The sequence below is a fragment of the Bufo gargarizans genome, chromosome 3 (genome assembly GCF_014858855.1).
Source record: "Bufo gargarizans isolate SCDJY-AF-19 chromosome 3, ASM1485885v1, whole genome shotgun sequence".
NCBI lineage: Eukaryota > Metazoa > Chordata > Amphibia > Anura > Bufonidae > Bufo > Bufo gargarizans.
The window spans coordinates 295,446,434-295,472,352 of record NC_058082.1 but is presented as its reverse complement, the minus strand read 5'-3'; the positions used below and the strand labels follow the sequence as shown (position 1 = coordinate 295,472,352).

Sequence of the window (25,919 nt, the reverse complement as noted above, 5' to 3'; positions counted from 1 at the left end):
TATTTAATTTATATTTATTACATTTGTTTTTCATCTGGTAGGGATCGTCATCACACTTGATGATGTTTTTGGAACAGCTGAATTCGAATGATCAGAATATCAGATTAACATGGCATATCAGCCAACAACAGGCTGAATTTCTTGATATTATGATTAAAAAAAATACTAAAGGCTTCCTTTCTACTGATGAAAGCTACAACAACCAACTCTCTTCTACATTCAACTTCTTCCCATTATCCTAAGATCCGCAAAACTATTCCAGTGGGTCCATTTCTGAGACTTAATCGTATTTGTTCTACTGAAAACAATTGTGAAAACCAGGCAACCCTCCTTTCAAAACGATTCCAGGAATGTGGATATAATTTCAAAAATATTCAAAAGGGCTACCAGAGATCATGGCAGACTGACAGAAAATCCCTATTGGTAAGCAAACAGAAACAATAACAACAATTTGATCAAAAAACTAGATTCATTACAACATTCAGTGGGAATTAGAGAGAGATATGTTATCTTTTCCAACGGCATTGGGCTATGTTACTGTCTGACAAAGATTTGGCCTCTACATTGCGCCCATACCCATCTATTACATGGAGACAGGCTTGTCATTTGAAGGCTATTCTGACCTCCAGTCATTATATTCCTCCAAAAGCTAGTTGCCCTTTTGGCAGCAGGAGTCAAAAATGGGGCTTATATTCCTGTGGGAAATGTGCAGCTTGCAAGTATATAATCAGATTAACAACATTTAATAATTCAAGTGGAGGTCATCAATATAAAATTGTCCATAACATCACTTGTCTTACAGAAGCTGTGATTTATTATGCTACGTGCCCATGTGGGTTGATTTATGTAGGTATGACCTCCAGATCTCTCAAGGTCAGGATATTAGAGAATGTTAACAAAATTATAGCCGGAGGTAAAGTGACAGGTGATGCTATGGACATACTACAGAATATCCCCAGGCATTTTCGCAAATACCATAACAGTAATCCTAATGGATTAAGTGTGAGAGCGATCAATAGGGTTTATTTAGGCTCTAGAGGGGGAGACCTCCAAAAAGCCTTATTGAAAAAAAAGAGACAAAATGGAACGTCTCATTGAATTCGGTGATCCCATGAGGCGGTCAACTTCAAATCCTTGATATAATAGGCGTTTTTTTTTTTCATTTGTTAGGTGTATATATAATTTTTTATTATAATGTTTTTTTTTTTTTATTCTTTTTCAAGAACATTGACCCTATTTTAGCCTCATGGCAAATTTACATCTATGCTTTATAATAATTGAAATTAAGTATAATCATGCTTTGTTTATTGTTCATGCACTGTCACTTTAAATGTATCTTTTTTATATACATAATCATGCACTGTCACTTTAAATTGTAACACACTTGTATTCTTTTACATAAAATCATACATTATTATGAATGTGATTTGGATTCTCACATGAATATTTATCACAGTCATGTGCATTTTTTTTTATTTTTTATTGTGATTACCGTATATTCTTTTCTAGGTTTAGTTCATATGTATATTTCATCAATTGTCATATACAGTAGATACACATGTGGAATTGTATCATGTTACACAAACTATATATGTTTATCTAATTTATGGGCTCTAGTACCTATATTATCTAGACAGGCTGGTCCTTTTTCATACGTAAACACACATCTCTGGTGGGCTGCGTTCCACCGGCCGGGACACGCCAAATTGACTTGCAGCCGGGATCACGTGTGTCTGGCGTTTACTTCGGACACCACATGACCCGGCACCTCGCCATGATGTGAGCACGAACTGGTGGAGCGCATCACCATGCTGTTGTGCCGCCTTGCATGTTTCAGGTGAGCCTAATTGCATCCTATATCAATGTCCTGGATTATTAGTTGCCTATATACAGTATATACCTAGCCATTTTAATCATTAGACACCTCCTGATGAAGCCAACAGGTGAAACGTGCTTCGACATGGGCACATACATTCTGTACATTTGGCGTCTTTTGACGTGACATCTTTATATACCTCTATTGACCATGATCTAGGTATCATGGCTGTTAGACGTATGTTGGATATGTCTTCTCTTACTACACCTGCAACTGAGTTCATTATAGATCTTCCCAATATTATTTTGAGGTACAACTATTTTCTTTTTCAGGACGTGTTGTACAAGCAAAAAAGGGGTGTGACTATGGGATCGAATGTAGTACCTACATATGCTAATATATTTATGAGATGTTTTGAGGAGGATGTCGTCTATGTGTCCCACCAGCACAGTCATGTGCTGCGGTGGTGGAGATACATCGACGACATTTTCCTCATCTGGACTGGTGACTGCTCCCAATTGATGGACTTTCAAACTTATTTGAACAGTGTGAACAAGGAGTTGCAATTTACCCTTGTACACTCAGATACTGAGATTCAATTCCTGGACACTACTGTCAGATACCATGAAGGGCAATTACACACTTACTTATTTACTAAACCAACAGACAAGAATACACTGAAGGCTGAGGATGCATGTTTTTCCTGTCCCTACAGGGCAGGGCAATTTCTCAAGGGTGCTGTCATGGAGATGACTATGGAAATCATTTCTCCACTGTCAAAGGACATTTCATAAAAATAACCTTGTAGAGGGTTGTAGACCCCTTTTCCCAAATTCCACTGATGTCTTCAACAGGGTTTCCTGAGAGTGTCATAGCATTTATGGACTGTAGATACGGCAAAAATATAAACTAGAATTTTTTTTTTTAAAGACTGAAAATACAAACACCGGCACTTGGCTTTGGCACATGTAGAAGTTATTCAACCCCTTGTTTAATTATTGAAAAACATTGGATGCAATTGGGTTTAATTACTATTCAACAAAAAAAATTGTTAACATTTAATATGTCAGATGTCCTTCCTGCTGGAGCAAATTCTGCAATATCGTCTTCCAAACAATAATATTAGAACAGGGACTATATCAGACATGCTATCTTATGAAACAACTACAAAACTTAGCTCTTGGGAAAAAATGTATAAAGTCAGAAGATTTTTCCAAACAGTATATATTATAGGATACACCCAATACAGGTCTTCAGTGTTTCTGAATGGTGAGGAAAGTGAATATGAATGTCACTGGTCTTCAGACTTTATTTCCTAAAGAAAAGACAAGAATGTGAGGAAGAACTAAATAAAAATAGCACACACGTGTATGTTAAATCTGCTTTTGGCGTGTACTTGTTGCACATACCTCTTTGGGCTGTGCTCCTTTTTTCACACGAATATTTTCCTCTGGCACAATCTCTGCTTCCCTCTGTGGTTAAAACCCCCCCAAAAAATTCCATAACTATTAGGTTTTTCGAAAAGTTTTTTTTTAAATGCTGAACATAAAAGGAAACTGTCACCTGAAAATGCAGTACAATATGCAGACGGCATGTTATAGAGCAGGAAGAGATGAGCAGATTGATATATAGTTTTGTGGGAAAAGATTCAGTATAACTTGTATTTCATTCATTTAAATTCCTGCTCATCTGGGCTTTGAAGTCCAGGAGGCGGTCCTATCAGTGATTGACAGGTATCTCTGTATACACAGTCATAGAGGGAAGGTAAATCACCTATCTTTTTAAACAACTTTTTCTATACAAGATGCTTTGATTGGGCGCTGAGACCCAACGATCACTAAAGCAAAGGAGCAGATCGCCCAGCTGAGTCCTGTGCCCCTTCACCTCTGTTTATCTTGACTCTTCCTGTTGTACACTGCTTGCTTGGTGAGCCAAAGAGAAACAAAGGTGCAGCTGAGTGGGTCTGTGCCTTCGTTTTAGAGATTGCCACTCAGACTAAATCGGATTAAAATTTCTCATATGCCACTATGACATTCCAGAAGTTTATTAAAATGATAGACACCCTTTAAAAGGGCCCCATAGCAAAGTGAAGCATAACATAATGCCTATTGAAACCACTAATTTCACAATTTTCTTAATAGTTTTTTTAAATACAGGACATTTCATTAATGATGGGCATGTTAAAGGGAATCTGTCAGCAGTTTTGTTGATACAAAACTGTTGACAAACATAGGTAGCGGTCAGGTACAGGAAGTGATACATACCTCTGTCTTTGGTTTCAGAGGACTTAGGGGGTCATTTGTTAGGACTGGCGTTTTAGATCTGCCTAAGTTATGTAGAGGAGCCGGCCTCTAAATAATTTAGGGGAATCCACCGCCAGTCTAAATGTAAGCCAGCTTCCTTGCTTGCCTAAATGTAGACCATCTTTTACACGTAAAACAGGCATAGAAAATGAAATAGTCTTGCCTACTTTGTGATTACAGATTACAGATTTTATTCTATTTTCTGAACATGATTATGGGGGCTGCCATCTTGCCTGTGCTGTTCTTAACAGCATATATAAAGCACTAAAAAACTTGCTTTACGGCAGCCCCATGGTCCATAGACACAATGGTCAGGTGGGGACCATATTGACTTCTATGGGAGAGTTTTCTAGGCATGCTCAGTGCCCTGTGCAAAGGTCATTGTACAAGGAAAGAATAGAGGAGCTCTTACAATCACCTGTTGTGAATGGTGGATCCTGTCTTATCTATACATAGAGGTGATATTACGGCAGGTTTAGAATATTGCTGCTCCTGCCCGTGCTCCCTGGAGGTTTACTAAATGCTGGCATAGCACATGGGTACTCTGTAACCATGTGCTATGCCAGGATTAGCTGAGCGGAGCGGCTCCTGTCTGTGTCTGCTTCGCTAAGCTAAGAGCTGACATGCAGGACTCTTAGCTTAGCAAAGCAGCCAGAAGCAGGAGCCGCTCCGCTCAGCTAATCCTGGCATAGCACATGGTTACAGAGTACCCATGTGCTATGCCAGCATTTAGTAAACCTCCAGGGGGCACGGGCAGGAGCAGCAATGTGCGCAGCCCCATTGATAAAATTGTCAACTCTGTACACCGCTGAGAAGTAACAAAAACTGTTATTAGGGACAGGTTAACAAAAATGTATACAAAAGTTTAGTTACTTTTTAGAAATATGTTAAACATAAAAATTAGATTTAAACAATAAGTGATTTTCTGATGACACATTTGGCTCCACTCTGGCAGGCTGCAGTGCTTTAATGCCTCATTGTACGACTTTTAAAGGGGTTATCTGAGTTATGTGCAAAAAAAATGAAGAAAAGAAAACACTTTAAATCCGATGGTTTGCAATAGGGGCATTGCTAGGGTCTGAAAACCTCCGGGGCACAAGCCCACTGTATCATGCCCCTGTGAAACCACGCCCCCACCCCATGAAGCCATGCCCCCATCGCCTGGGGGGCCTTCACAGTAGTTATTAACCCCTTTCAGCAGTCCTCCCTTCACAGTAGTTATTAACCCCTTTCAGCAGTCCCCCCTTCAGTGAAGGGAGGACTGCTGAAAGGGGTTAATAACTACTGTGAACGGCCTAGCCGTCTGGGCAACCGCACAGATCATCCCCTCAGTAAGCCGTATCCTGCAGTAACTGAACTGTAAAGTGGGAGGAGCAGGCGCGTGACGTCAGTGAGCGAGCGCCGCCCGCACTGCATGTTTCCGGTGCTGAGTGTGTAAGATAGTAATGAGATGAACGCTGATTTAAAGTTCAGTTACTGCAGGATACGGATTAGGATTACAGTTTATAAATGTATCCTCCTGTCCTGTGAGGGCGGGGCCGGTGTAGAGTAGTGCAGGAGAGTCAGAGCGGCCGCCCTGGCAGCATAACATTCGGGGCACTGGTCAAAACATCCAGGGCTCAAGCCCCAAATGTTTTGACCTAACGACGCCCCTGCAATTCCCTAGTTTCCCTAGTTCTGTTCTGGCCCTTTTTTTACATGTAGTTGCAGAGCTGTGGGGGCGTGTAACAACAATCTGTGAGAATTCCTTCCACAGCCAGCAGAAGAGTACAGAGGAGAGGACTCATTCCGTCTTTATCAGCTCTGTGTGTGCTGGGTAAGGAGGGAGGGAAGATCCTGTGCGCAACATTTATTTCTTCAGGAAACTCTGCAGCTTCTCAGTACCTGAGGCAGAGCCTCCAGCCCTGAGTCTGTGCTGCTGATGGTAGAAGGGGTTAAACTTTGCTAAAGAATCCAGTGGGAGGGAAGACACAGGGCAGCCAGCTCAGCCAGCAGATCGGGCAGTGCAGGGGGCATAGCTTGTGGCTCCAGCCAGCACAGCCTTCACAGTGACTTTCTGCGACAGAGGCAGACAGAGGTTGCCCTGCTCTCCCAAGCTTCTGCACGGAACGTCATCAGAGCAGGGAAATTGTAAACCCCTTACATTTGCTTAGTACTAAACATACAAAAAACAAAAAAACAACTTTCATACTGGATTGCAGGTCCTGAGCTTAATATCATATATTCTAATATAAACATGGGCCACGTCAATAACATATGGACTAGTAATAAAGGAGTACAAAATACATCATTTATACGATTGTACCTGATCTACTGGAACCTCTACCCTTGTATGTGCATCCTCCTTTACTTCTTGAGCTCCATCTAATTCATGTCGTGTCTCTTTAACTTTGAATACTCCATCTTCATCTATTGAAAAGAATTCCTGTTAGTTTAGGTGCATTAGCACATAATGTCAGATGTGTAAAGGAAAATTACTTTGACATGCAAATACCTTTGTTTTCTTTTTCATTAGCCTTTTGTTTTCGAGTTGGGCGCACCCTTACAGGTTTAGCATAGAAAACAGAATTCTCCTCATCAGTGTGTTTGACGCTCTGAAATTTATGTTCTGCACCTGTCGAATAGGTCCTACGGGTGTCTTCCTGGAGGGAGGAGGGAGGAAGATACAATAACAGTATTAACCCGCAACAGTTAGAAAATTGGAAAAACCCTTCCGAAAATGTCACTTTTGTATTGTACATTTTGAATTTATATCTAAAGTAATTATAGTTGGTGCACAACTCATGTGACTGAAGTGCATTTTAGGCCCTTAATGACAATTCATTTTAAGCCCAGGAACATTTCCACCCATCTGTGTTCCAGTCCTCATAACTTTTTTTTATTTTTTTTATCTTCAGTTTAGCTATATAAAACCTTGAATCTTGCAGGACAAGTTGTAGTTTTTTTTTAACCATTTTGAGGAATATTTAGTCTATTAAATAACTTTGTATTATTTTATTTTTAGGGGGGGGGGTGTTAAAAAGCAGCAATTTTAACATTATTGTGTGGGATTTATTTTTACAGTGTTCACTATGTGGTTTACTACACACTATGAGACTTTACTACTGATGACCTATCCTCTGGATAAGTCATCAGTATCTGATCGGTGGAGGTCCGACACCTGGGACCCCTGCTGATCAGCTCTACGGCTTTCTCTCTGCTCACCAATCACCATCATCCATTTGATAGCATCTGTGCTTGGTATCACAGCTCAGCCCACCCCAATCACTCCAATAGTGCTGAGCTGCGCTTATGCCATGTGACTAATAAATGTGACGTCACATGGCCTAGACTAAACTGAGAGAAGGCAGCAGAGCTACTGAAATCCCCAATGCCTTTGCAAAGAGCTGATCGGTGGGTGTCTCAGGTGTCGGACCCCCACCAATCAGATACTGATGAGCTATCTAGAGGATAGGTCATTAGTAGTAAAGTCTCAGAAAACCCCTTCAAAGGAAATCTGTCACCCCTATTTGGGACTATTATCTACACAATTTTTTATTTTCTGACTGCACCCTGTTCCCCCACTGTCAGCTCTCAAAGCTGCTCTGAAATACACAGTCCAGCTGTGCTGTTCTAACAATATGGAGAGGACTCCACATGCATAGCAGTCCTAACAATGTATTTCAACGCACTTATGAGCGCTGAGCAATGGGGGAATGTGGAGCAGTAGGAAAATAAAATAATAGTAGTAATGCCCATTGTGCCAATTTCACAGTAATAATGCCCATTGTGCCTCTTCACAGTCATAATGCCCTCTGTGCCCCCTCCGTAGTAGAAATCCCCATTGTGCCCCCTTAATAGTAGTTATGCCCTCTGTGCTAGTAATGTCCATTGTGCCCCCTTCACAGTAATAATGCCCTCTGTGCCCCCTTCATAGTAGTAATGCCCTCTTTGCACTGTGCCCCTTCCATAGTTGAAAGGTCTGTTGTGCCCCCTTAACATTAGCAATGCCCATTGTGCCCCCTCCAGAGTAGAAATGCCCATTGTGCCCCCTCCAGAGTAGAAATGCCCATTGTGCCCCCTCCATAGTAGAAATGCCCATTGTGCCCTCTTCACATTAGCAATTCCCATTGTGCCTCCTCCAGAGTAGAAATGTTCATTGTGCCCCTTTCACATTTGAAATGCCCATTGTGCCCCGTCCAGAGTAGAAATGACCATTGTGCCCCCTACAGAGTAGAATTGTCCTTTGTGCCCCCTACATAGTAGAATTGTCCTTTGTGCCCCCTCTGTGTTAAAAAAAATAAAAATAACACAGTAACTACTCACCTTGTCCCGTTCCTGAAGCTCAGTCCTCTCTCCCCTGCAGACACAGATCGCTCTGCAGCACAGTGTGGGCGGAGCTTATGCAGATTTCCGGGCTGCGGGTTCTGCCCACACAGGTCGGCAGTGTAATCTGTACCTTCAGGCTGAATGGTGGAGCGGGGAGAAGTCTTCCTGCTTCACCATTCAGAGCGCCGCTGGCCTGTAGTAGGGGAGGAGCGCAGGAAGCTGAGCGGTGAGTGACAGGATCGGCGCTCCATCTGTGTTGATGGAAGCGCTCATTGCTTCTGGACTCTGGCACCCCCTGAGAGCGGCACCGGGGCGGACCCCCCCTTAGCATGCCACTGCAGAGGTCCAGACAGCTGGCAACCGCGGTCCGCCAGTTGAGTACCCTTGCTGTAGATAATGGTCCAAAATCGGGGTTACAGATTCCCCTTAAGTAATATGATAAGTTTATTCTGTGGGTCAGTACGATTATGATCCCCCCTTTAATGTATAGGTTTACAAATATTCCTGAGAATGCAAAGTCATTCTTAAAAACCATACCTGAGTTAGAGAGCTATTAAGAACTGAGTCGCTGATGCCATCTTGTGATAAGCTATAGACCTTACCCTCCTTACAAGCAAAAAGAAATAACTTTAAGATGGCTTATAATATGAAAGTGTACAAAAAAGTTATAAATTGTACCGCAACCATTAGAAATCACAACAAACCCGACAGTACATGCAAAGACTAATTTAGTATCGCTTATCACTGGATAACATTGGTTAGCTGATATCTCCTGCTTACCGCAATTTTAGCAATCCTGCGCTTAACACCAGGGCGATTCCTAAAGGAGACACAACATAAGAAACAAGTAAATATTCTTAATAACACTAAACAGGCAAAACAAAAGGGATAGAAAGAATGAATGAATGAAAATAATAATGATAATAAAGTGTCTACTTGTTTCCTCCAGGTGGACCTAGAAGTTCTTCATATGGGAGACATTTATATTTCTCTGATCCAATAGCAACATAATATTCCCCAGACACCAACTCAGCTCCACATGAGATAGAAACGCCATCTAAAGTGCAGAGCCTGAAGAGAGCAGAGTATTCTATCAAACATTGAGATCAGAATGGACATCGGAAGATACATTCCTTTTCCATGCCTACAGTCGTCACCTACTTTCTTACAGCTCCATTGTATAAGTTGGCCTTTTCAGTAAGCAAGGTTAAGACCAACTCCCACTCCTTCAAGATACTTGGAGGTATAACAACCCGGATAGGTGGTGTCAAAAGATCTCCATTGCGAAAAATACTGCCAAAAGTAGAAAAGTAGTAAATTAATACACTGGCCGATTAGAGGAAACAGTTGTGATTTGAGTAATGATGCAACTGTCCAGAGTACTTTTTATGATAAAATGGAAATTTTAATTAATCAAGTAACATTATTTTTAGAATTATTTTGACTAAGGCCTCATGCACATGACCGTTCCGTTTTTTGCGGTCCGCAAACCGCGGATCCGCAAAAACCGGAAGCCGCCCGTGTGCCTTCCGCAATTTGCGGAACGGAACGGGCGACCCATTGTAGAAATGCCTATTCCTGTCCGCAAAATGGACAAGAATAGGACATGTTCTATTTTTTTTGCGGGGCCACGGAACGGAGCAACGGATGCGGACAGAACACGGAGTGCTGTCCGCATCTTTTGCGGCCTCATTGAAGTGAAGGGGTCCGCATCCGAGCTGCAAAAACTGTGGCTCGGATGCGGACCCGAACAATGGTCGTGTGCATGAGGCCTAAAAAGTAGTAACAGCAGTAAAAGCTTACAAGTAGGAAATCTACACAAAAGAATCTATGGTTACACTGTATATGTAGTGCTCAGAGAATAAAACTAAAAGACGAATATCAATCTTTATAATCTTTTTTTTCTGCTCCAGAACAATCCCTTTACTATGCTGCCCCACTACAGGGGTACGGCATACATATTAGGACATCGTCAGACATCATCCACAACTCCATCCTCCGTCAGGCAAAACTCCATCAGCCCTCAGACATCAGACAAAACTCCGTCCTCCGTCAAGCAAAACTCCATCAGACATCAGACAAAACTTCGTCTTCTGTCAGACAAAACTCCATCAGCCCTCAGACATCAGACAAAACTCCGTCCTCCGTCACCCAAAACTCCATCAGACCTCAGACATCAGACAAAACTCCGTCCTCCATCAGGCAAAACTCCATCAGACCTCAGACATCAGACACAACTCCGTCCTCCGTCACCCAAAACTCCATCAGACATCAGACAAAACTCCGTCCTCCGTCACCCAAAACTCCATCAGACCTCAGACATCAGACAAAACTCCGTCCTCCATCAGGCAAAACTCCATCAGACCTCAGACATCAGACACAACTCCGTCCTCCGTCACCCAAAACTGCATCAGACCTCAGACATCAGACAAAACTCCGTCCTCCGTCACCCAAAACTCCATCAGACCTCAGACATCAGACAAAACTCCGTCCTCCGTCACCCAAAACTCCATCAGACATCAGACAAAACTCCGTCCTCCGTCACCCAAAACTCCATCAGACCTCAGACATCAGACAAAACTCCGTCCTCCGTCACCCAAAACTCCATCAGACCTCAGACATCAGACAAAACTCCGTCCTCCATCAGGCAAAACTCCATCAGACCTCAGACATCAGACACAACTCCGTCCTCCGTCACCCAAAACTCCATCAGACCTCAGACATCAGACAAAACTCCGTCCTCCGTCACCCAAAACTCCATCAGACCTCAGACATCAGACAAAACTCCGTCCTCCGTCACCCAAAACTCCATCAGACCTCAGACATCAGACAAAACTCCGTCCTCCGTCACCCAAAACTCCATCAGACCTCAGACATCAGACAAAACTCCGTCCTCCGTCACCCAAAACTCCATCAGACCTCAGACATCAGACAAAACTCCGTCCTCCGTCACCCAAAACTCCATCAGACCTCAGACATCAGACATCAGACAAAACTCCATCCTCCGTCAGGCAAAACTCCATCAGACCTCAGACATCAGCTAAAACTCTGTCCTCCCTCAGACATCAGCCAAAACTCCGTCCTCCCTAACTCAAAATACGCCCTACTACACACACTCTTCACCTGACGGAGCTGCTAGCTGCTGGAGAGGCAAAGGACCTGTGATGACGTCATGACCATGTGACGAGTCACGTGTGTGGGAGGGGTCAGATGTGCACAGCAGCTGGTAGAGTGTACAGAACAGTAGCCATCAAATAGAGCTCTGTACTAGAGATGTGTGTGTAACCTTCATGTAGCAGAGCTGTGTACTGTGTTACAGAGATGTATGTGTAACCTGCAGGTAGCAGAGCTGTGTACTGTGTAGCAGATCTGTATGTGTAACCTGCATGTAGCAGAGCTGTGTACTGTGTAGCAGAGCTGTATGTGTAACCTGCATGTAGCAGAGCTGTGAACTGTGTAGCAGAGCTGTATGTGTAACCTGCATGTAGCAGAGCTGTGTACTGTGTTACAGGGATGTATGTGCAACCTGCAGGTAGCAGTGCTGTGTACTGTGTAGCAGAGATGTGTACTGTGTTACAGAGATGTGTGTGTAACCTGCATGTAGCAGAGCTGTGTACTGTGTTACAGAGATGTACGTGTAACCTGCAGGTAGCAGAGCTGTGTACTGTGTAGCAGATCTGTATGTGTAACCTGCATGTAGCAGAGCTGTGTACTGTGTAGCAGAGCTGTATGTGTAACCTGCATGTAGCAGAGCTGTGAACTGTGTAGCAGAGCTGTATGTGTAACCTGCATGTAGCAGAGCTGTGTACTGTGTTACAGGGATGTATGTGCAACCTGCAGGTAGCAGTGCTGTGTACTGTGTAGCAGAGATGTGTACTGTGTTACAGAGATGTGTGTGTAACCTGCATGTAGCAGAGCTGTGTACTGTGTATATAGAGCAGTGTGTGTAACAGCATGTAGCAGAGCTGTGTACTGTGTTATAGAGATGTGTGTGTAACCTGCATGTAGCAGAGCTGTGTACTGTGTATATAGAGCAGTGTGTGTAACAGCATGTAGCAAAGCTGTGTACTGTGTTACAGAGATGTGTGTGTAACCTGCATGTAGCAGAGCTGTGTACTGTGTAGCAGAGCTGTATGTGTAATCTGCATGTAGCAGAGCTGTGTACTGTGTTACAGGGATGTATGTGCAACCTGCAGGTAGCAGAGCTGTGTACTGTGTATATAGAGCAGTTTGTCTAACCGCATGTAGCAGAGCTGTGTACTGTGTTACAGAGAAGTATGTGTAACCTGCATGTAGCAGAGCTGTGTACTGTGTTACAGAGATGTTTGTGTAACCTGGGAACTATAAAAAAGTGTAAAAAAAAACCATAAATATTCAGATCACCCCCCTTTTCCCAAAATTAAAATAAAAGACACATCATGGGTTTCGCAATGTGTAAAAACGCCCATTGTATAAAAATATATTCCCCATACGGCAAACAGCAAAACAGAAAAAAAAAGAGTCCAAATGTCCGATTCGCCGTTTTTGGTCACTTCATTTGCTACAAAAATGTAAATAAAAAGTGATCAAAAAGTCTTAAACACCCCAGAATGGTATCAGTAAAAAGTTTAGATTGCCCCGCAAAAAATGAGCCCCCATCCAGCTCTGTACACATAATTACAAAAAAGTTATGGGGCTCAAAATATGGCGACAAAAAAAATCGGATATTTTTATTTTTTTATCACTATTAAAACGCAAGAAAAACTATACATATAAGGTATTGCCGGATTCGATCTGACCTGTAGAATAAAAGTAACCAGTCAGTTTTATCGCACATCGAATGTCGTAAATAAAAATTACGTAAAACTGTGGTGGAATTGCTTTTTTTTTTTCAACAGGAAGAATGGGCAGTTTTACCATCTGAGAAAATAAAGAGCCTCATCCATAACTACCACAAAAGACTTCAAGCTGTCATTGATGCTAAAGGGGGCAATACATGGTATTAATAACTGGGGTGTGTAAACTTCTGACCAGGGTCATTTGGGGAGTTTGTGTTGTGATTATGATTTATAAAAAGTAAACACCGTTGTTTGACATAAATGGCTTCAGCCGACCACTAACCGTGAGCGAGAGAAAAGTGTCCGTGATATCAATCATATTCTCTGCACAATGGTTAAAGGGGTATTCTCATCCTAATGATCACTGGTAAATCTGTTAATGATTTGACAGTGATAATTTTTCTAAATACATTTTATTACCCAATTCCCATCCTTTTTTAGAAAATAAGTCCCCTCTTACCTGATGTTGTCTTTGGTCTCCCCTGGTCACGGCCACCTCTCCTGTCGAATCCAGCCGGGCCACGCTTGCGCAGAAGATGGAAAATTCTCTCCCGGCTGGGCCGCGCAATGTCCTGAACGCGCATGCCGCCGCGCATGCGCCATGATGACTTCTTCCTGGCCAGTATAGTACAGAGCCGCGAATGCGCACGCCGACTCTGTACTATACAGGCCAGGAATAAGTCACCATGGCACATGCACGGCGCTGTGCGCGTTCAGGACATTGCGCGGCCCGGCCGGGAGAGAATCTTCAGTCTTCTGCGCAAGCGCGGCCCGGCCGGGAGAAGAATACAGGAAGTGAACGTCACGCTCAAGGAAGGTAAGTATGAAAAAGGGAAGATGAGAATACCCCTTTAAGAAATCATAAATTCTGCAAGGGTATGTAAACTTATCAGCACAACTGTAAGTAGCTCTGTGATCTAAATCTGTGGAATATGGGAAGCACAAGAGGATGTGCACCATAAATCCCATCTTTGTAAGGCCTCTTGCACATGGCCGCTGTGTGCCTGTGGTCGTATTGTGGACCACATACGGCGGTTCCGCAATACACAGGGCACCAGCCGTGTGCATCCCGCATCCGTGATGTCGACCCATTCACTTGAACGGAACAGAAACACGGATCGGATCCCCACAGAAGCACTACAGAGGGCTTCCGTGGTGTTTCTGGCCGTGCCTCCGCACAGCAAAAAAGTAGAACATATTCACGGACCTATTCAAGTTGAATGGGTCTGGATCTGTCCCGGCCGCTGCACGCACATTGCCCGTGCATTGGGGACTGCAAATTGCTGTCCCCAATGCACGGAATGGACCAACAACGTTCATGTGCAAGAGGCCTAACACTTGTGATCTGTGTGAAGCGGCATGTATGCATTCGTGTTGCATGTATTTATTAATTAGGGTTACCAATTCTGAGTAACTCGGAGTGACAGGAGAGTTACAGAATCAGATTTATTTTTTTTGTCGTCATATTTTGAGCTCTATAACTTTTTTGTAATTATGTGTACAGAGCTGGATGGGCGCTCATTTTTTGCGGGGCAATCTGAACTTTTCACTGATACCATTCTGGGGTGTTTAAGACTTTTTGATTACTTTTTATTTACATTTTTGTAGCAAATGAAGCGACCAAAAATGGCGAATCGGACATTTGGACTCTTTTTTTTCTTCTGTTTTGCCGTTTGCCGTATGGGGAATATATTTTTATACAATGGGTGTTTTTACACATTGCGACACCCATGATGTGTATTTTTTTAGTTCTTTTATTTTCATTTTGGGAAAAGGGGGGGTGATCTGAATTTTTATGTTTTATTTTACACTTTTTTATAGTTCCCAGGTTACACACACATCTCTGTTACACAGTAAAAAGCTCTGCTACATGCGGTTACACACACATCTCTGTAACACAGTACACAGCACTGCTACATGCAGGTTGCACATACATCCCTGTAACACAGTACACAGCCTGCTACATGCAGGTTACACATACAGCTCCGCTACACAGCACACAGCTCTGATACATGCAGATTACACATACAGCTCTGCTACACAGTACACAGCTCTGCTACATTCAGGTTACAAATACAGCTCTGCTACACAGTACACAGCACTGCTACATGCAGGTTACACATACAGCTCTGCTACACAGTACACAGCTCTGCTACATGCAGGTTACACATACAGCTCTGCTACACAGTACACAGCTCTGCTACATGCAGGTTACACATACAGCACTGCTACACAGTACACAGCTCTGCTACATGCAGGTTACACATACAGCTCTGCTACACAGTACACAGCTCTGCTACCTGCAGGTTACACATACAGATTTGCTACACAGTACACAGCTCTGCTACCTGCAGGTTACACATACATCTCTGTAACACAGTACACAGCTCTGCTACATGCAGGTTACACATACAGATCTACTACACAGTACACAGCTCTGCTACCTGCAGGTTACACATACAGATCTGCTACACAGTACATAGCTCTGCTACCTGCAGGTTACACATACAGATCTGCTACCTGCAGGTTACACATACATCTCTGTAACACAGTACACAGCTCTGCTACATGCAGGTTACACATACATCTCTGTAACACAGTACACAGCTCTGCTACCTGCAGGTTACACATACAGATCTGCTACACAGTACACAGCTCTGCTACCTGCAGGTTACACATACAGATCTGCTACCTGCAGGTTACACATACATCTCTGTAACACAGTACACAGCTCTGCTACATGCAGGTTACACACACATCTCTAGTACAGAGCTCTATTTGATGGCTACTGTTCTGTACACTCTACCCGCTGCTGTGCACATCTGACCCCTCCCACACACGTGACTCGTCACATGGTCATGACGTCATCACAGGTCCTTTGCCTCTCCAGCAGCTAGCAGCTCCGTCAGGTGAAGAGTGTGTGTAGTAGGGCGTATTTTGAGTTAGGGAGGACGGAGTTTTGGCTGATGTCTGAGGGAGGACAGAGTTTTAGCTGATGTCTGAGGTCTGATGGAGTTTTGCCTGACGGAGGACGGAGTTTTGTCTGATGTCTGAGGTCTGATGGAGTTTTGGGTGACGGAGGACGGAGTTTTGTCTGATGTCTGAGGTCTGATGGAGTTTTGGGTGACGGAGGACGTAGTTTTGTCTGATGTTTGAGGTCTGATGGAGTTTTGGGTGACGGAGGACGGAGTTTTGTCTGATGTCTGAGGTCTGATGGAGTTTTGCCTGACGGAGGACAGAGTTTTGTCTGATGTCTGAGGTCTGATGGAGTTTTGGGTGACGGAGGACGGAGTTTTGTCTGATGTCTGAGGTCCGATGGAGTTTTGGGTGACGGAGGACGGAGTTTTGTCTGATGTTTGAGGTCTGATGGAGTTTTGGGTGACGGAGGACGGAGTTTTGTGTGATGTCTGAGGTCTGATGGAGTTTTGGGTGACGGAGGACGGAGTTTTGTCTGATGTTTGAGGTCTGATGGAGTTTTGCCTGACGGAGGACAGAGTTTTGTCTGATGTCTGAGGTCTGAGGTCTGATGGAGTTTTGGGTGACGGAGGACGGAGTTTTGTCTGATGTCTGAGGTCCGATGGAGTTTTGGGTGACGGAGGACGGAGTTTTGTCTGATGTTTGAGGTCTGATGGAGTTTTGGGTGACGGAGGACGGAGTTTTGTCTGATGTCTGATGGAGTTTTGCCTGACGGAGGACGGAGTTTTGTCTGATGTCTGAGGGCTGATTGAGTTTTGCCTGACGGAGGATGGAGTTGTGGATGATGTCTGACGATGTCCTAATATGTATGCCGTACAGGGGAACTCAGTACTAGCCACCCTGCGTACCCTAGCAATAACAGCTGAATGGGGACCTTTCACATGGGAAGATAACCCCTGTATTCACTGATTTATACACTTTGTACCTTGTGCTAAGTTTAGTTATTGAAAGCTAGGATTTAATGCATACAATTGTGGTATATTGATCTAGATGTTTGGCCGCCATCTGTGCCAGTAATTTTTGGCTAGCTGACATCCAGAATTTCCTATTTGAGGATTTCATTCTTTCTAGTCAGAAGATTATGCAAGAGACCTGATTATTTAAATCAGTGTTTCCCAACCAGTGTGCCTCCAGCTGTTGCAAAACTACAACTCCCAGCATGCCCGCACAGCCAAAGGCTGTCAAGGCATACTGGGAGTTGTAGTTTTGCAACAGCTGGAGGCACACTGGGTGGGAAACGCTGATTTAAATGATTATAATTCCTGAAACTAAGGTATAATATAGAGAGATCTTAAATTGAATAAAACAAGAGATTCTGTTAGGCACTGCTTATGTAATGTGTCTCTAATTTTCATCCTTTGGCACATCTACTCTATAGATACTGCAACATCAATGCCACTGGCTATATCATTGACCTTTACAATGCAGAAGTTCTGAGAGAAGCTCCCCACGGAAACAGCATGCCATTTGGATTTATCAGCAACATGTCTTTCTTCTAACAGTATTGTGATACTGTCAGATGTACTACTACTCTTATTCTGCACTTTAGTAAAGAGAGATACTTTTTTACTTTCCACCACTGGCCTGTTTATTGACTCTAGCACCATCTGCTAGCCATTGGCCTGCATTTACCCTCATGCCTTGCCCCCCACCAAAATACCAAACACCAAGGGCACACCAGTCATCATCAGGCAGGAGCTCCTACATCAGGGTGTGCCCCGATGGAAGATAAGGTGCTCCTTCCTACCACTGCATGGCCTATGAGGGCATTGGTGTGAGGATAGCCCCTGTAATCCGTGTGTAAACGTATTATTGTCAGAGCCACTACCACTCTCATCCTTCGATCTCTCCTCCTGGGCAGCCGCTGCATTTGCACAACATTGGGCTACCAGTGTTCAATTGACTTCACGCCACTAGGATTCTTCAGCAATGATTCCTACTTTCGCCGCATTGATGTCTAGAGATTGGTCTAGAAACCACGTGGGCAATGCCATGAAGATTCAAGAGTCATAATGTACCCGGACTCTAGTCATCATTTCAGGCACACTAACAGCTCAGCATTACATTGGTTCGGTTGTGGAACCAATGGTATGGACGTTTCTCCAACGTGTCCCAGGAGCCGTTTTTCAACAGGACAATGTCAGGCTGCATGTTGCTCATGCTACTGTGAGCAGCCTACGTGGCCTAAACGTGCTACTGTAGCCTGAAGCATCTCTGGAGTTGTTTCCCATTGAGCACATCTGGGACATCATTGGTTGGCAATCGCAAAGGATGCTGCCAGCAGTGGATCTTGGTGATTTACGTGCCCAAGAATTAATTCAGCATGGCAGAACATTGCTTACAACCATTATTAACTTCACTCATAGCATGCCAAAGCACGTTAGTACATGTTTTTCTGAGTGTGGTGCTCATACTCGATACAGAATATATCGAGATGTTTTGAAAATGTTGTTAGAATATTTTTGTATTTGCATATCATTAACATGTTTAGGGATCCTGTGATTTCCATAATTCCACGACTTTCCTTTTTGGTGCTGCAATTTCAATGTTAAAGGCGTAAATATTTTTGTGTATGTATATATTATATACACATTAATATGACTACTTCCTGCAATGTCGGCAGCCCTAAGCTCATGAGGGAAGTCACGTTTGATGAGCTGACTTGGTGGGTATATAAGTTGTGCAATAGGCTGTCTAACACACACATCCCTCATTGTTGTCATGGGTAAAGGGGGCGATTTATCACAGCTGCTAAAAGGGATGATTATTTGCTTTCAGGACAAGGGGGGCAGTTTGTGGACTACTCCCGTGCTGCTATGATGAAAGTCTATCATTAGTGGACAAATGGCACCATTGTGAATAAGTGTAGTGGAAACTGCATTGCACTACATGCAATTGATGCGAGAGGTGAACTACTCTACAGCTACGAAGGTGCTCAAGGGTGGACTGACACGCTACAGTGAAGCAGCTCATCACCAAAATGAAAAAGGGGGCTACCAGACGTTTGTCTAAAACATCAGTTCAGCAAACCTTACTGTGTATGGGGCTCTGAATGGTCCCTGCTCTGCTAACGAAGTTGCATTGACAGAAAAGGCTTTAATTTTCACGCCAGTATATAAATTGGATCCCCGCTTATTGGTAAAGACTTGCCTTCCCTGATGAGTCACGTTTTCTGCTTGATCAAATGGATGGACGCTGGCGTGTCAGGAGAGAACCATCAGAGAACAAGCACCCTGCAACCATAGCTAGAAGAACACAAGCTGGTGGTGGAGTGTTATGGTCTGGGGAATGTTTTTGTGGTATTCTTTGGGTCCACTCGTCCATGCGGAAGGCAGTCTCAACCGATTTGGGTATGAATCCAGATTACGTACACCCATACATGCTGATTTTTTTCCTTGGGGCGGATAGGATGTCACATAGCTAGAAATATCCAACATTGGCTGGAGAGGCATGACCAAAACTTCCAAGTACTACCCTGGCCCTCTAATTCCCCAGAGTTGAACCCTACTGAGCATCTGTAGGACCACCTAGATTGTCATGTTCGCTCTATGAATCTCGCCCCATGCAACCTCCAGCAGCTGTGAGATGCACTGCAGTCAGCATAGCTCCAGATACCTGTGACAAGACCTTACTAAGTCACTCTAAGCCCGTCTAGCTGCTGTCCGTGCTGCACACAGCAGTTATTCTGGATATTAGCTGGTGGTCATAATAATGTGACTCAACTGTATATATTGTAAGGGATCGCCTTCTTTCAGGGGGTCACAATCACAGATATCTTCATGGACACCAGGATTAAAGTCAAAATGACGGTTTATTTTTACCAGCCCAAACATACACAATACAAAATAAACACCTGCCCGGCTGGGCTTTAACTAATACATATAATGGTTTCCCTGTCTCACCCATAATCACAGATTTATTCACAAGCCTTAGTTGGTCTGCTCACCAACCCACAGTCCACACCGGGAAGAGATCAGGCTTTGCATAGCCTCATGACCCCTCAGTCCTCCTGGCTGAGACCACTCAGAGCCTCTGCTCCAAATCACTCTCTCCCCCAGACTGACATACTGGGAGGTGCTTTATGCCAGCCTGATTACAGCAGGCATCACCTGCGATCACCTCAGGTAGAAGGGAATACCCATCCTAGAAGGGGGTGGATTGGCAGATCCCACTTCCAGTCCTATCTGCCAATCCAACTAAAATACAGCCCAGAATTAACTGTCTCAGCAAACTATGCTTTGCTGAGACGACTGCCGCTCTCTGGATTTGAGCTGTCTCACCCAGCTGAGGTACCTGAGTGGGACATACACGCCTTCCAGCACTGTTCCCATTACCACAATATATATCTCATGTCAATATGGGTAATCCTCCTACTTTCCTTTACCTAACAGGCTCATTGCATAGCTATTGTGATATAATATGTAATTTTTTTATTGCACCTATGATTACATTTACTGGGTTATGTTGAACTTGCTGTCTGATCTGTCAGTAGCATGTTATAGAGCAGGAGGAGCTGAACTAATTGATATATAGTTGTGTGGGAAAATATTCAGTATATCTTGTAACATATTGATTAAATTTACTGCTGTTCCTATCCTTAGGAGTCCAGTGGATGGTCCTACTCAGTGACTGCCTCCGCTGGCTTAGTATGCATACAGAGATAGCTGTCAATCACGGAGTAGAACCACCCACTGGACCGCAAAGCCCACTATGAATATAGATTTACATTTAAAGAAAAGAATACGGCACATTCAATGTGACATGTTCCCTTTAAAAACATGTTCAGCTTTATTACAATATACTCACTGAATTATACAAGGAAAGTGAGATTCTTCCCGCCGGCGGCCTGGGACTTTTAGCTTGCGAGAGTTCTGAGGAAACAAAGATTAGGGTGGGAATATATCTCTGCCAACATTAATTATATTTCAGTATGTTTTGTGCATGCCCATCCTGAATGCCTCATTCATTCACCTCTGAATGCCATGACACCAGATAAACACCCTTCCTGCTGACCCAATTCACACACCTCTCCCTTCTGAACTTTTGATTCATCAAAGTAGAGGAAGATCAGCCCTGGTATGCACACTGAGAACAGCGAGCAGAGGGTAGTGGGGTCATGTATGGAGGAAGTATTTGAGAAAATGGAACATTCTGGGAATTTTTGTCCTGACTACAAAGTTCAAGTGGTTCTGAGAAAATGAAACACAACAGTGAACTAAACCATGTGTAACCAGAAGGTGCATGCTATATACAGTATATGGCCAAATGGATGTGGACACCTATTACATCACTACATTAGGGCTTATTCAGACTGCAAATAGCGGTACGCATTACACATTCACCGGCCGGGTGAAATTAATGGGTCCGCAATGCACAAGATATGGCAAAAGATAGGACATGTCCTATCTTTTGTGGAGCGGGGGACGGACGGACGGACCCAAAAGCCCATGGAAAAGATAGGATATGTCCTATCTTTTACTGTATTTAACAGATTGCGGATCCATTCACAGGGCCAGTGTTCGTATGGTCGGTACCTGTTCACACGGCCGGTGCCCATGTATTTGCGAACCCGCTGTTTGCGGTGCAAGCAGGTGCAGTGCATTCTCATAGGCAGTATTCTCCAGACATTTGCTAAACCAAGATTTATCCAGGAGACTGCCAGGTAGTGAAATCCGATTCACCACTCCCGAGAGCACATTTGTACTGTTCCAGGCGCCAGAGGTAGCATGTACTCTGCAGCACTCTAGCCAACACTTGACATGACACATGCAGGTGCTTAAAGGAGTTGTCCGGTTCCCGATATTGATGAGCTATCCTCAGGATATATTTACATGTCCTACACAGTCAGCGCACTGTGGCCTAGCTCTCTATGAGTTGGCATGGCCTACTGCTTTGTCTCTGGGCTGTTCCTAGATACTTCCAAACTAAGGCTACTTTCACACTAGCGTTTTAGTTTTCCGGTATTGAGATCCGTCATAGGGTCTCAATACCGGAAAAAATGCTTAAGTTTTGTCCCCATTCATTGTCAATGGGGGCAAAAATGAACTGAACAGAACGGAATGCTCCAAAATGCATTTTGTTCCGTTTAGTTGCGTTCCCATACCGGAGAGCAAACCGCAACATGTTGTACTTTGCTTTCTGTCCTGGAATGCGGAGCAAGACATGACCCCCAGAGCAAGTCAATGGGGATGGATCAGTTTTCTCTGTCACAATCTGACACAATAGAAAACGGATCCGTCCCCCATTGACTTTATGACGGATCCGTCTTGGCAATGTTAAAGATAATACAACCGGATCCGTTCATAACGGATGCAGATGGTTGTATTATCAGTAACGGATGTGTTTTTACTGAACCCTGATCCAGTAAAAACGCTAGTGTGAAAGTAGCCTAATAGCACATACCATTTGCGCAGGTAACAGAAATTTCACTTACTCGTGCTAATGGTGACCTCTTATGACAGTGCCACATTTAAAGTCACTAAGCTCTTTAGTACGAACCATATTGCTAGCATTGTTTGTATAGGGCTGTGCTTGGTCTTATGTACCTGCCTGCAATGAGTGTGGCTGAAACACCTGCATCCATTCTTATTTTTTAGCCATAAAGTATATTTAAAATGCGTTCCCTACTTTGAAATAAGATGACTGGCAAAGAAAACAGCGCAACTCTTGGCGTCAAGGATGTGTTTCTCAATTTCTTGGCCAAAACCACTAGAGTTATTTTTCGAAGGGTCAGCATACCACCCATTGATAAAAAAGGACAGGCCATCAGAAGCAGAGAGGCCAGTTGGCTGTAGATATTCAGCATCTGTCAGCTGGGTGACTGACTGTCCATCAGCAGGACTTTCCTGCAGTCAGGAACTCTGTATGACTAGATATATAGAATGGTGGTGCTAAACTCAAAAATATTTCATAGAAACCACTAATAAAACATAACCTTTAATCTTGCTGCATTAAGCCTCATGCATTTTTGTGGCTGGCACACTGACCCATTCTTGTCTATGCGGCAATGTACACATATCCTTTGTGGATCCATATGGACTTTCCACAAATTATAGAACCGCTGTGAGCCGGAGAACCGAGCTGCAAGAAGCCCCCGCTTGGAACACTGACGGAGGACATCATCGTGTGGTGGGTAAGTGAATTCTGAACCCAAGACAGTACGGGACACCGTACTCAGGTTCAGAACACCAATTCTCCCACAGCATTTCTTCTTTATTAAGCAAAGACCTCCATGATATTATATGTGACTGCATACAAATACTACTCTGCAGCGCAACTATATATACTTTTAAACAAAGGTATATTTTAGACTATTTTGTAGTATTACCAACCGCTGGGAAAGGAGATCACTTCACAGTACCCCATCAAAAAGGACTTAATATACTGTTTGACAGCTCTAACATTTGCACGGCCCATACAGCCAGCCATTAACTTTTACCACCTTTTTTTCCATTTATTAATTATTATTACTATTATTTTTACTTTAACCATTTATCTATATGGACTCGATTCACAAATTTTTTCACCAAAATTTTTATTAAAGCCTGGTACCAGCCATTTACCATATACCCATGCCCAGAGCCTTCACTCATTCATCCTACGTCTAAGAAAACCCCCATACATAATTTTAATTAAGTATTTAAAATAAAACTATTTTATCTAATCCATCTATGAGTGTGCCTGCTACTTTTTTACCATAAATTATAGAACAATGTTCCGTTCCACACTGTGAACAAGAATAGTTATTTTTATTAATGGGAGTGAGAAAAGTGCAGAATGAGTCTTTTGTGGATCCGAGGTTTGTGGATAAAAATACGGACACATACATACACAAACATAACAATCACTACACAAGCTCACCCTGTACCCCACCCAAAGCTAACCCAGCACAAAGCAGCCACCATAACAAAAGCAATCCCACAAGCATGCCTGAGGCTGGGTTAACATCACTGTTTTATTTTTCTGATCCGTCAGAAGAACAGAAAAAATTGGATCCTGAGCATCCGCTATGCACATTTTGTATCCATTTTAGCGATTTCCGTCTCAGATCCGTTTTTTTTTATTTTAAGAAAAAACAGATGCAAAATGTGCATAACAGATGCCTAAAATACAAGATCCGTTTTGTTTTTTTCATCTCTTCTGATGGATCAGAAGAACAAAAAATGAAACGGTGATGTGACCCAGCCTAACCTAGGCAAGGCCAGGCATATAGGTTACTGCGTGGGTACTAGTTTAGTATGGGGGATGGAATATTGCTCCTACCATCTGTTGCCTCTGCTATCGGCATTCAAGCACCATGGGTATAAGGATAGATGCTCATCATGCTCATATGAGACTCAACTGCCTTTTTTGGGTGAAAAGTTATCTATTTTTCTATCGAAATCTGTCTTTAAAAAAAAATCATCTCTGAAAGGACGGGTGAACATACATGAAAATCAGCGGAACGAATACATAAAAAACGAATGTGATTGTACCTGTTGGTTGTCTCTGACTTGTGTGGTCACGGGCGGCTTAACCTCAGTGTGAAGGTAACTATTATAATATGGGAAACAGATAAAGATGCAGGATAATTTGGTCAGCTCGTCATCATATAGTGATTATCATCAGTACAGTACAGAAGAATGCACACCGATCAACCGTAACATTACAAGGATCTTCATCATCCTGTAATTATCATCATCATCATATAGTCATTATCATCAGTACAGAAGAACGCACACCGATCAACCATAACATTACAAGGACCTGCCTACAACTGGGTAGGTTCCAATTGCATTCACTAAAAAGACACATAATACATCATGTAAATGTTCATACTCACTCAAGTTTTCGGAACTTTTCCGTCCCCGCAGCCACATACTGACCCTTGTTCAGTAGGTCGTGGAGCTGTGTCACACGATGGCCATTGCGCGGAGTGTAGATGTTGCGTACAGCTATCGGGGCTTGGATGCAGGTAGTCACCTCGTTCAAGAAAGCTTCAAATGTTATAAATTGCCTCTCGTTCACAACCATGCGACGACCGCTGTGAAACGGGTCGCCATTTCGATACACAAGCACATTTTTGCCATGCGGAACCAGCTGTACCCCCGAAAGGGAGCTCATTTTAAAGAAAAATAATTTTAAAAAAAGTGGAGAAAATAAGCAGAAAGGAAACTAAAATGTTCTCAGCTTGGTCATTACCAAAATATCTGACGTGTAATTCAGGTACACAGTTCACACACTGATCTGCGCTCTCCTGTCGATCATGCAGTTACTGTGACTCTTTTCTGTTGCCAGGTGACAAAAACCGGTTAGAAATGCTGGAGAGGAAGGTGCCCGGTTACAGCGCCACGCCTCTAATACAAGAGCTACTACTCCTTATTACACATAGTGTTACTACGCTCTCACAGCTGAGCCATGGGCTATTTTCTTATAACTCCAGGTTCTACTTAAATGGGCTATCTCACTTCAATAAGTGCCATTAATCATGTAGAGAAAGTTAATACAAGGCACTTACTAATGTATTGTGATTGTCCATGTTGCCTCCTTTGCTGACTGGCTTCATTTTTTTTATTGCATTATGCACTGCTCATTTCCAATGATTACGGCCATCAGTGCAGTGCAGATGCGTGCCCCCACAGTCCTAGCCACTAGCGAGCAGAGTGTCCATAACCCATGGATATGAGCAGCGTATAATGCGATCGAAAAATGAATCCAGCC

At 43.3% G+C, this 25,919-nt stretch overlaps 1 protein-coding gene across 2 annotated transcripts; it reads right to left on the bottom strand.

The window, feature by feature from the left end:
* Positions 1-1,489: 1,489 nt before the first annotated feature.
* On the bottom strand, positions 1,490-25,448 carry DCDC2B (doublecortin domain containing 2B). 2 transcript variants are annotated; one of them, XM_044287276.1, is made up of 11 exons: positions 25,042-25,448; positions 24,695-24,752; positions 21,027-21,091; positions 9,589-9,720; positions 9,364-9,498; positions 9,208-9,247; positions 8,965-9,033; positions 6,614-6,761; positions 6,425-6,528; positions 3,226-3,288; positions 1,490-3,131 (listed from the first exon to the last, which is right to left on the bottom strand). In XM_044287276.1, exons 1-11 carry the CDS (start codon positions 25,320-25,322, stop codon positions 3,108-3,110), a joined length of 1,119 nt encoding a protein of 372 aa, XP_044143211.1. In that variant the 5' UTR covers positions 25,323-25,448; the 3' UTR covers positions 1,490-3,107. The 2 variants fall into 2 exon arrangements, with proteins under 2 accessions (XP_044143211.1, XP_044143212.1); XM_044287277.1 differs by lacking the exon at positions 8,965-9,033.
* Between the last annotated feature and the right edge of the window lie 471 nt (positions 25,449-25,919).

Excerpts from the sequence above, each read along its gene's own strand:
- DCDC2B (XM_044287276.1), bottom strand. The coding sequence starts at position 25,322 with ATGAGCTCCCTTTCGGGGGTACAGCTGGTTCCGCATGGCAAAAATGTG. Across the intron at positions 24,753-25,041 it reads GAAAAGTTCCGAAAACTTGA|TTACCTTCACACTGAGGTTA; the intron begins GTGAGTATGAAC and ends ATATTATAATAG. Across the intron at positions 9,034-9,207 it reads GCAGGATTGCTAAAATTGCG|GAGGGTAAGGTCTATAGCTT; the intron begins GTAAGCAGGAGA and ends TTTGCTTGTAAG.